This window comes from Neophocaena asiaeorientalis, unplaced genomic scaffold (genome assembly GCF_003031525.2).
Source record: "Neophocaena asiaeorientalis asiaeorientalis breed wild unplaced genomic scaffold, Neophocaena_asiaeorientalis_V1.1 scaffold43, whole genome shotgun sequence".
In the NCBI taxonomy this organism is placed as follows: domain Eukaryota; kingdom Metazoa; phylum Chordata; class Mammalia; order Artiodactyla; family Phocoenidae; genus Neophocaena; species Neophocaena asiaeorientalis.
In genome coordinates this window covers 8,298,650-8,309,810 of record NW_020173674.1, presented here as the reverse complement: position 1 = coordinate 8,309,810, position 11,161 = coordinate 8,298,650, and the positions used below count along the sequence as shown (strand labels likewise).

Here is an 11,161-nt window from a genome sequence, read left to right as displayed (position 1 = left end):
TCGGCAGGCGGACTCTCAACCACTGCGCCACCAGGGAAGCCCTTATGCCGTCTCTTGGTCCTTAGCTTAGTTTAGCTCATGTTTAAGGACAGCTATGAAGAGCCTGCTGTGGATAAAGTGACAAGTGCTCTGACGAAAAATAAGGCAGAATGAGGAGATCGATGAGTGACAGAGAATGAGGAGGAGAGGATGTGAGATAGGGTGGGCAGCCTCTGAGGCTGGATCCCGTGCACCAGGACCTGAATGGGGTGAAGGAGCAAATTGTGGGAAGTTGTGGTCAGAGAGCATCCCAGAGGTTTGTTGTATTGAACCATCGTTTCCCAGCTTGCCCTCTGTTATCCCCCTTCTAACCAGGATGTTCCTGCTTCTAGCCCACACCACAATTCTACCGTTGTTTTTAAGGCCGAGCCCAGGGCCTTCCAAACTGTTATGCAGCTTGTATACTGCACACCTATAGGGGGCACCAGTCACATGTGTTATCATTGTAGGTTTGACTATTTCGTCACGGTTTTCCAGCAGATGGCAGTAAAGTTCACGAGGAAGGGTGGCTTTTTCTAATTTGCACAAAGGTAGATTTGCATTTAGGCTAACGTTTTTATGCCTTTTTCCTTCTCTAATACATTAAGGTCTTTTTCTCTCTAGGCCCAGCCTTATCCTCTAAGCTTTTCTCTTTCTGTCCTTCTTTCAAATATTTCAAACTTAAAGAATTGTAAACACAGCAAGAAAAACTCCCATATAACCTTTGCTCTAGTTCACCCGTTGTTAACATTTGACCACTTTTGCTTTCACTCCCTCCCTCTCTCTATAGAACATGTTTTTTCCTGAACCATTTAAGAACTGCTTGCAAATGTCCTTCCCCTTTATCCCTAAATATTTTGGAGTATGTTTCCTTCAAACAGAAATTGTTTGGAATTGTTTTGCGTAGCCACAGTATGTTTATTGAATTTAGGAAATCCAGCATTGGTACGGTACTTTTATCAATTATATAGTGTACATTCAATCTTCTTCACTTGTCCCAGCGATGTTCTTTATAGCTGTTTTTACCCCCTTATCCAGTCTATGATCACAGTTTGCATTTACGTGTTGTCAAGTCTCTTTACTCTCCTTTTTTTTTTTTTTAATGTTAGAGCTTTTTTTTTACGCGGGCCTCTCACTGCTGTGGCCTCTCCCATTGCGGAGCACAGGCTCCGGACGCGCAGGCTCAGCGGCCATGGCTGACAGGCCTAGCCGCTCCGCGGCATATGGGATCTTCCCGGACCGGGACACGAACCCGTGTCCCCTGCATCGGCAGGACTCTCAACCACTGCGCCACCAGGGAAGCCCTCTTTACTCTCCTTTAATCTGAAAAAGTTCTTCAGCTTTTTCTTGTCTTTCATACCACTGATATTTTTGAAGAATACTGGTCAATTGTTCTGTAGACTTTTCTCAAACTGGTTTTATCTGGTGCTTTCTCATTAGATTCAGGTAATTTGGTTTGGCAAGAATACCATTGAAGTGATGTGCCGTTCTCAGTGCATTGCATCAATCAAGAGGCACACGGTATCTGTTGGTTCCATGAATAGGCATTCTGTGTTGAAACTGTCCTTGCAGTCGTGTGAACTGTGGCGCACGTATATGGATTATAGTTAAAATCTGAGTGCTTACATGTGTTGTGTACAGTGCTAACAAGCATTCCGCATACATTAGCTCTATATGTTCCTTAAAACAACTCTAAGAAATAGATGTCACCTTCTTCATTTTATAAATGAGAAAACAAAGGTTTAGAAGGGTTAATTAAGGTCACATGGCTAAAAATGACCAGAACTCAAACTCCTGTCTCTCCAGTTCCAAAGTCCTTACTCTTCTTTAGAAGGAGAGAGTAGCACAGAAGAAACTTGCATAGGGCTATTAGTGTTGAAGTTAGACTTCACGGATTGAAATTCAAATGTTGTGTCATTGCTAGATTGGAGGTAATTGCTAGCCCTCACACTCGGAGTTTTTGAGGTGTCTTTAAGGAGAGGAACTTAGATTTTTCCAGTTTGGATTTCCCAACCATAAGACCCACTTGCCTGAGACAGTCTTGGTTTATACCTATTTCCTAAGTTATTAACAGTGTCCCCATTCATTTTCAAAAGTATCATCGTTTAGTAATTATATGGTCCCCTACCCAAAATCCTTCCTTGAGTTCTCTTCAGATCAACATAGAGACTGGTGTTTCATTGTAACCAACGCTAACAGAACTTGGTATGTTTTTATAAGCATGGTTTGCTTAATTTAGTCAACAGCAAGATTTTCCCACAGTTGCTCTACTGAAACATTTAAAGTAAATGAGGTTTCACCCCATCGTACTTCAGTAGCCACGACTAAAAAGTCAGTTTCTAAGTTTCTGTAAACCTGTCCAGAAACCAGAGGTACCTTTGGCAGTGTGAATCATCATCCCTGATGTAATTTGATTTTCATTTATCATTGTCTTAAGGCGGGGCTGCACCTGTAATTGAATGCGAGTGTAATGTTTCTCCAGTGTGCAGGACACAGCCAGGGAGAACAGTCCTAGCCTTGTGGCTCATGGGTGTTCATATAACTTACGATCCGTTTTCCTTTGGCAGTGCACGACTTAATTTTCTGGCGAGATGTGAAGAAGACTGGGTTTGTCTTTGGCACCACACTGATCGTGCTGCTCTCCCTGGCAGCTTTCAGTGTCATCAGTGTGGTTTCTTACCTCATCCTGGCTCTTCTGTCTGTCACCATCAGCTTCAGGGTCTACAAGTCTGTCATCCAAGCTGTACAGAAGTCAGAAGAAGGCCATCCATTCAAGTGAGTTGAAGTATCACAAGTAACACTCTACAATTTAGGGAAGGGACTCACTGAGGCTGGTCAGATCTAAATGAGACCTGATTAAAAGTCAAGAATTATAGGGCCTAATGCAGCCGATCAGTGGCATGAAGCAGCATCTTGAGACCACCTTATGAAGTGAACAAGTTGGGAGCCAGGAACTTTTTAACAAACTAGAGGCTCACCAAAAAGGACTATCTAAATTCCTGAGCAGGGTCAGTAGGGAAAGCAGAGCGTCTAGGACAGCACTCAGATGGGGTCCCAAGTACAGGTTTAAGCCGCCACATAGTTAACTCTTAAAACAGCCTTGAAATCTTGGTGTTGAGGCTGCATTCTTGGCGATACCAGAACTCAGTGTATTTACTCTTGGTTTTATTACTGATTTCCTTCCTGTCTCTCCTTTAGTTTCCTTAATACCAGGGGCAGGTCTTGATTAAGTCGGTAGGTCATGCATTTCTAGAATCCAGTTGCTAACCTTTCCTACATTTAACAAACGTTTTCCTCACACTTTTCCTCTTGAAGGTCTTAGACCATAAAAGCTTTAACATCAGCAAATGACAGGGTTTTTTTGTTTGTTTGTTAGTTTTTAATTTACTTTCAAAATGACAGTTTTTTAAAACCTCTTCTCATGGAAAAAGAAACACTTCTGTCATCTCTCAGAACTCTGACAGAACAGGTGTGTGGCTGCAGCGCTGGTCCTTGTATTTTCTCCTGGTGAGAATAGAAGCGATAATTTAAACTATACATGACATTTTAAAAATTATTTGTAAATTAGTTTTAACAAATCAATAGTTGTTGGTTGGTTGAGTGGGTAAATTTTACTGTTTTGCCACAAGTTCCAGTGTGTTAGCAGGGCTTTTTTCCCTTTTGCGTACCACTGTTATGGAGTTATAAAATGTGTTTTGCTAAGTTGTATTAATTACAGCATCTAATTTTTATAACTTTTGTATTTGGTAAATATTTTCTTAATAAATAGGAAAGAAAAACATGTCTGTTACTCTTCTGTTTTTCCCACAAGACTAGAGGCTCTTTAAGGCAAAAGCAGTTTTATCTTCCTGATATCTCTACACCTAGCAGAGGGTCTGGTACTCAGTAGGCGCGCAGCACGTACTGAGCAAATGAATGAACAGATTATGAGCAAATGGTTGTATCTCAATTCTGTAATGCGTCTGGGGACAGAACCCAGGTCTTTTTGTTTTTTTAACAAATATTTTATAATGCCTCCTTTATCATTTTGAAATGAAATTCATAGATAATATACCATGTAATATAATGTTATATAATATACCATTGTATGGTATATTATATAACAACATTTTAAAAATTGATCATTATTATAAAGAGTGATAAATAGAAAGCCATTGACAATAAAATAATATGCATTCCAGTCAATATTTAATTGCTTGGACATAACTACACCAAAAAAAAAAAAACCCATAATAAAGACTTGCACATACATGTATAATCTCCCTTATAGGTGTGATTTTCTAAAATGATGGGAGAAAATCTTAGTAAGGTTTTAGCGTAAACAAAACACAGTTTTAGGCAATTCAGGATATGTTAAAACTGTGGGAAAAAATCCTTTGCTTTTATATGTTCTGGGCTCTTGATAATTATAAATAGGTTCACCTTCATGAATACCCTGTGAGGCAGTAAACGTTATGCAGGTATAGGGCAGTTCTTTCTTGTGCGTGACACTCCCACACTGCAGGCATCTGGCAGCGTTGTCTCTGCCCACTGAATGACAGTGGTGCCCCCACCCCACCCCATGGCAGCAGAAAATGCCTTTGCAGATTGCTAAAACACACCCTTTGGGGCATTTCACACTCTAAAGAACTTCTGTGCTAACAGAAAGAGATCTTCTCTTGCCATGTCAAATGTGTGACTGTTGTTTCTTCTTCTGGAAGAGCCTACCTGGATGTAGACATCACTCTGTCCTCAGAAGCTTTCCATAATTACGTGAACGCTGCCATGGTGCACATCAACAGGGCCCTGAAACTCATTATTCGTCTCTTTCTGGTGGAAGATCTGGTTGACTCCTTGAAGGTTAGTTGCCTCTACAGCTTTCGGTGGTGAGGCTGAGGAAAATCAGGGGCTAGGTTATAATTCAGAGGAAAAGCAGTTGATAGGGTTTTGTCAGACAAAAGCAAATGTATGCTTTTCTCAATCAACCTGTAAAAATGGGGACAGGAGTTAGTAAAGGAGGTACCTCTGCACCTGGAGAACTAACATCAGAACAAGGCTAACGTATTGATAATTGACAGAAATGCAGTTACAGTCTGTTTGGGGGCCTGAGAGAACGATAGAATTCTCTTACGCATCCTCAAATGTGTAGTACAAATGAGGTAACCTTCATTTTGAAACTATTTATGGCATACATCACTAGGTTTATGCAGACTCAGTTAGCTAGAGAAGAATGGCATCAATTAACCTGAACTTGGCGTTACGATTATTCCTGCTTAACCCTCTGATGTTGGCCTTCACAGCTGGCTGTCTTCATGTGGCTGATGACCTACGTTGGTGCCGTTTTCAATGGGATCACCCTTCTGATTCTTGGTAAGATGGCAAGGAAAATGTCTCCAGGCTCTATGAAGTAACTGGTAAGAGTAAGAGCAAAGAGAGTTGTCAGCATTGCTCCAGTCCTTCCACATTGGCCCAGCCTTTAACATCCGTAGAGACCTTGACCTCAGAGGAATCTGTGTTTATGGCCGCAAGTTTATTAAATGGTCCTACCTAAAAAGAAATATCCAGACAGCTAGAAATAAAGGAGAGTTGTCTAGATTTGGTTTAAATATGGGGATCTTATTTGTAGAAATCATTTTCATAATTTGGAAATTATTTGTAGTACAAAGAAGGAAGCCTGTGTACCTGTATCTAACTGTCCTTAATTGAGAGCTCTGGCCAGGATTTCTCATATTGAAGATCTGTGTTTCCCTATATTTTATGAGGAAAAATGTTCCTGTTACCTATGTCTTGAGACTTTGTGACCATCTCACATTTACACTTGCCATGTCTCATGGTTCTGTCTTATAGCTGAACTGCTCATTTTCAGTGTTCCAGTTGTCTATGAGAAGTACAAGGTAAGCATTTGTCTGTTTCTAATCAGATATGCCAGTTGATGTATGACTAATTTTAGCTCATTTTCTAGGCATTGAAAGTTCAGAGCAATCCTTTTCTAACCATTTTTACAGTCTATTTTTATAGATCAGGTGCCTGTAAGAAACTGGTAATAGTGGTTTCCTTTAAGGAGAGAAGCTGAATGTCTAGGAGAGATAAGGGTAGGAAGGGCACTTATACCTTGCTGTGTGCCTTTTGAGGGTTTTGTTGTTGTTGTTTTTATTTGGTTGCGCTGGGTCTTAGTTGCAGCAGGTGGCCTCCTTAGTTGTGGCATGTGAACTCTTAGTTACAGCATGCATGTGGGATCTAGTTCCCGGACCCAGGGATTGAACCCAGGCCCTTTGCATTGGGGAGCGCAGAGTCTTATCCGCTGCGCCACCAGGGAAGTCCCCACCTTTTGAGTTTTTATCACATGGATCTGTTCCCAAAAAATAAGCTGAAAAAATGCTTAAGTAAAAGCTGGTGTCTAAAAAGAAACTTAAACTGTTAAGGCTATTGTGGGAATCCATCAGTATGAACAGATGTTTGCATTGTAGAGTGGTGTATACAGAGTATACTAGATGCTATGAGGTTATTCTTGATAGATTAAGTCATGCATCAGCAGACTTTTATTCATGGCTTTTTTTTTAAATTTATTTACTTTTTTTTTATTTTTGGCTGCATTGGGTCTTTGTTGCTGCGCCCGGGCTTTCTCTAGTTGCGGCAAGTGGGGGGCTACTCTTGGTTGCAGTGGCAGTCTTCTCATTGTGGTGGCTTCTCTTGTTGTGGAGCATGGGCTCTAGGCACGCAAGCTTCAGTAGTTGAGGCACACGGGCTCAGTAGTTGTGGCTCGCAGGCTCACTAGCTGTGGTGCACGGGCTTAGTTGCTCCGCAGCTTGTGGGACCTTCCCGGACCAGGGCTCGAACCCGTGTCCCCTGCATTGGCAGGTGGATTCTTAACCACTGCACCACCAGGGAAGAAGCCCTATTCATGGCTTTTTGATATTAAACGAATTAGTGTCACCCAGGAGTAAAAACACATTTCTGATTACAGAATATAGATTAGACACAGTTTCTAGTATTCAGAAAATGCTATATACTCCAGTGTCTCTGAAGGAAATACCTAGCAAGTACTTTTTAAAACTGAGCACTATTTTCATTTTCCAGAATATTCCAGAGTGTTTTTTAAAAAGGGTTAAAGTAGACAAAAACAAATTACCTTCAGGAAAATGGTTAATGTGTGTGTTGCCACAACTGAGTTGCTTTTCTTCGTTAAAGATCCGGATCGATCACCATGTCGGCATCGTCCGCAGTCAGACCAAGTCAGTTGTTGAACAGTGAGTACGCTTAGGTCCTACATTTCATCATGACATGTGCTTTCCCCCAATTATTGTTAGTCTCCTGTGTAAAATGCTAATGCCAAAGAAAGTAATTTTTACCCTGGGGAAAAAGAAAACCTTGGTTAATAGTTTGATTTTACTAAAAATTATTTCATCTGCGTCTTTGTAAAGCATGCCTTGTATCTTACACTAAAAAGGATCAATGGAGTTAGGACCACTCTGCCTTTTTGAACCGGTTTTTAAATGTTCATGGTTGTCTACTCACCTTCATTTATTTTCACAAATATCAGTTTTATTTATTTTTTGGCCATGCCACGCAGCATGTGGCAAATTAGGTAATTAGTTCCCCGACCAGGGATCGAACCCACACCCGCTGCAGTGGAAGCGTGGAGTCTTAGCCACTGGACCAAGAGGGAAGTCCCCAGTTTTCACAAATATCAATTTTAAGCTAAACTCTTCCCTCCCTTTTCAGAAATAAAAATTTTAGTAAATCAATGTATTAAAGTTCAAAGCTACCTCTTTTTTCTAAGACTACCAAATCCTTCTGTTTTAACCACTTTAATATTTAAATCAAGTATAAAATGTTGGTAGACATTTTCATGACTCCTTATTATATCACAGAACTGTTTCTCTTTTATTTTCAATTATTTGTAACAAACACTATGGAACCCAGCACTTTGAATTAAAATGTTAATATTTTTCCATATTTTCCATGTTTTCTTCAGATATTCTTTAAGAGACAAAACATCACAAGCATTGAAATCCTCTTTGTGCCCACTCCCACCTTTCACACCCCAAATTTTAGTGCTTTTTCCAGCTTTGATAAGAGGAAATCTTGACTATATCCAGACAGCTCTGGCTTGATGCCAGGATCTTTACCTACTCTTTTGCTTTCTTAGGTAGACGTTGGAGGTCAAGTCAGACAAGGGCAGTTAGGGCAAATTTGTATATGGTTGCTGTTTACTCCTTATTGTAAAAGATGATCATAACTTAGCTTTAAACCTAAAGTCTTGATTAGCAGTGTGAGCTGATTTGGCCCACTCGGTGGGATGTATCGTTTGTGGGGAGTAGCTTTGACATTAGCTGAGGGATGTGAATGTCCCTTGGTACCCTTAGTGATGGGTAACCTCAGTGCACAAAATAAAGGACAGCTTTGGTGTCCTGTGAGGGGCGGGGAGCTATTGCCAGCCCCTGTAGTTTTTTTATATGTGACCTTGACCCTTGACTCCTGGTTCCTTCTGTGACACTAATGGGTAACCTGGCATTCCAAGAGAAAGGGGCTCTGGCACTGCCATCATGTAGAGGACAGGCAGCAGGCATAATGCCTAGACACATCTCATTCTTCCCTGGAACCCCCAGTGAAGGAGCCAGGAGGTTCAGGCAGTCAAAGAGGACAGGCAGCAGGCATAATGCCTAGACACATCTCATTCTTCCCTGGAACCCCCAGTGAAGGAGCCAGGAGGTTCAGGCAGCAGGCACAGCAGCAGGGAGGGGGACGGATCCTGGTATACTCCTCAGCTCATCCCAGGCCAGACTCGGCCCCTGCCACTTCTCATCCAGAGGAAGCCCTGTGGAAATGGGAGTGTTTTTCACATGGCTCCGGTAAATCCAGGAGTGTCTTCTAGCATCAGTGTTAAAATAAAAACCTAGAACTAATGTCTATATTTTCACCCTTTTTTTTTTTTCCTTTTCCTCAATAGGATTCAAGCAAAACTCCCTGGAATTGCAAAGAAAAAGGCAGAATAAGTACATGGAAACCAGAAATGCAACAGTTACTAAAACACCATTTAATAGTTATAATGTTGTTACTTGTACTATGAAGGAACCGTGCTCAGTGTCAGCTTGAGCCTGCATTCCCAGCTTTTTTTTTTTAATTTGGTGTTTTCTCCCCTCCTTTCCCTTTACCCTCAGTATCAAGCACAAGAATTGTTGGACTTGAAAAAGAACTGATATCTTAGAACCCAAAAGAATAAAGAAAGAATCAAATTAATAGGATAAATCAATACCTTAATGATGGTGGAGCTTTACCTGTAGCTAGAAAGGAGGGGAAAGATTGGAGGTAAAGGAGAAAATGGAAAATAAAACACATCTCTTGGGTTCTTCTATTCAAATTTCAAGGACTAGTCAGTCTTACATAGCTTTCCATCATAGTTTTGCCCTTATTTTTTTTTTTTTTTTGCCCTTATTTTTAAGTTAAGAAATAATGATTAACTTATAAAGAAATTATCTGGGGACAAGAATGGGATTCTTTCCCTCTTTGTTGTTGTTGTTGTTTTGTTTTGTTTTTTGCAGCCCTGTGATCCCATCTTCCTGCCCCACGATGTGAGCAGCTACCCCTAATATTCTTCTTCTTCATTTAACGATATAACTTTCAACTCTATGAATAACTTATAGTTGATAGTGATAATTCCTGATTCTCAGAATGCCATCCGATAACCAAGAATGAAGATGGAAAGTAGAATGAGGAGGAGTGCACAGGGGTGCTGCTGCGACTCCCGCTCACCCTTAGGAGAGGAAAGGCTCCGCCACGTGGGACGGTGGGGTCTGTGTCATTTCTTTCGGACACCAGTTCTGAGCTTTAGTTTGAGAGCTTATTCCTGAGTGGGCTTTCCTCCCTCTTTCCTGCCCTCAAGTTTAATAAATATGGTTGTACTTTTCTTATTATAAAATAAATGTCTGTAACTGCTGTACACTGCTGTAAACTTGTTAGAGAAAAAAATTAATCTGCATGTGGGCTCCTCAGTTATTGGGTTATTGTAATCCTGTCTCAGTCCATGGTGGGGAGACATTCTCAAGAGGTGAACTAAAGAAACACAAAGGCCTTTTTTCTCTTTTCTCTTTTCCTCCTGCACATGGTACATCTTTAACCTGTGCTCATCGTTTTCCCCTAAGGACCAAAGCTGAGCTGGCCTGAGAGGAGATTGTGTCTGTGGTTAAGAGATCACAGATTAGTGTAAGGAAGTGCATTTTGTGATTCATAGGGAGTTTTAACTTGGAGGCTAGCTTATTGGGTGTGTGTTGTTTGAGGGTTCCTTTCATTTTCAGGCACATAAAATGTCTTGGCACCTCTACTGTGGTACAGGGTACCTTTTGAGAGTGTTTTCCAAGAAGCTTTAGGTAAGGGTGACCAGGCAGGGCCAGATTGTGTTGACGGGCCCCGTACACAATTAAAAGACAACAAAACAGTTCACGTTGACATCAGATGGAGGGCGTTTGGGGATCTTTGATCCCCACTTGAGACTTCTAAGTGTCTTCCTCCCTTTCCAACATGAAAATTCAGTAAATTTGAAAGAAAATCATCTGTGAGTTCCTTCAGGTTGTAACTCATAGTCGTGATAATCCAGAGGGAATATGCACTGGAGACTTTAAAGGCTACAGTCTTTGACGGTCCCAGAGCAGTGCAGCTCTGTAGAAGGTAGTGTAAGGAAGTTTTCCTTCTACTTTGTTGAGGAAATTACTTAGGAATTTAGACGGGTAAAAGGTACCCTTGCCTTACTCCACTCCACTTATTTTCTTAGCCCCCTTTCCTTTTGAAATGTTGAACTGATTTCATGTCATAGTAGGGCATGCATTCTCCATCCCCATCCTTTGCCCTCCCAGGAAGTAAGTGTACTGAAAATCTTTTGGGGCTTCCCCTCCAAAGGACCTTTTTCTGCACTGGAAGCCTCCACACCTAGCTCTTTGTTTTATTAGTGCTGTGTTTAGATTAATTTGGACAGATCTTTGTGCCACACAGGAATTTTTTGTTTTTTTAAGAAAAATCTATAGGTGAAAAATTACTAACGAAACTGTGTGTGCGTGTATGTGCGTGCAACATAAAAGTACAGTAGCGCCTAAGGAGCTTGAATCTTGGTTCCTGTAAAACTGCAAATTGATGTGGTATTAATAAAAATAATAATAATAGAAAAGAACAC

General features: G+C 41.0%; 1 protein-coding gene across 1 annotated transcript in view; it reads left to right on the top strand.

Annotated features, from left to right (window-relative positions):
• RTN3 (reticulon 3) overlaps positions 1-11,158 on the top strand; it is a 58,571-nt gene extending 47,413 nt beyond the window's left edge. The window contains exons 2-7 of the mRNA XM_024748599.1: positions 2,586-2,793; positions 4,719-4,857; positions 5,298-5,367; positions 5,845-5,891; positions 7,186-7,244; positions 8,948-11,158. Coding sequence (XP_024604367.1) covers positions 2,586-2,793; positions 4,719-4,857; positions 5,298-5,367; positions 5,845-5,891; positions 7,186-7,244; positions 8,948-8,993 — 569 coding nt within the window. The 3' untranslated portion in view covers positions 8,994-11,158. The remainder of the gene's footprint in view (positions 1-2,585; positions 2,794-4,718; positions 4,858-5,297; positions 5,368-5,844; positions 5,892-7,185; positions 7,245-8,947) is intronic.
• Positions 11,159-11,161: the final 3 nt, after the last annotated feature.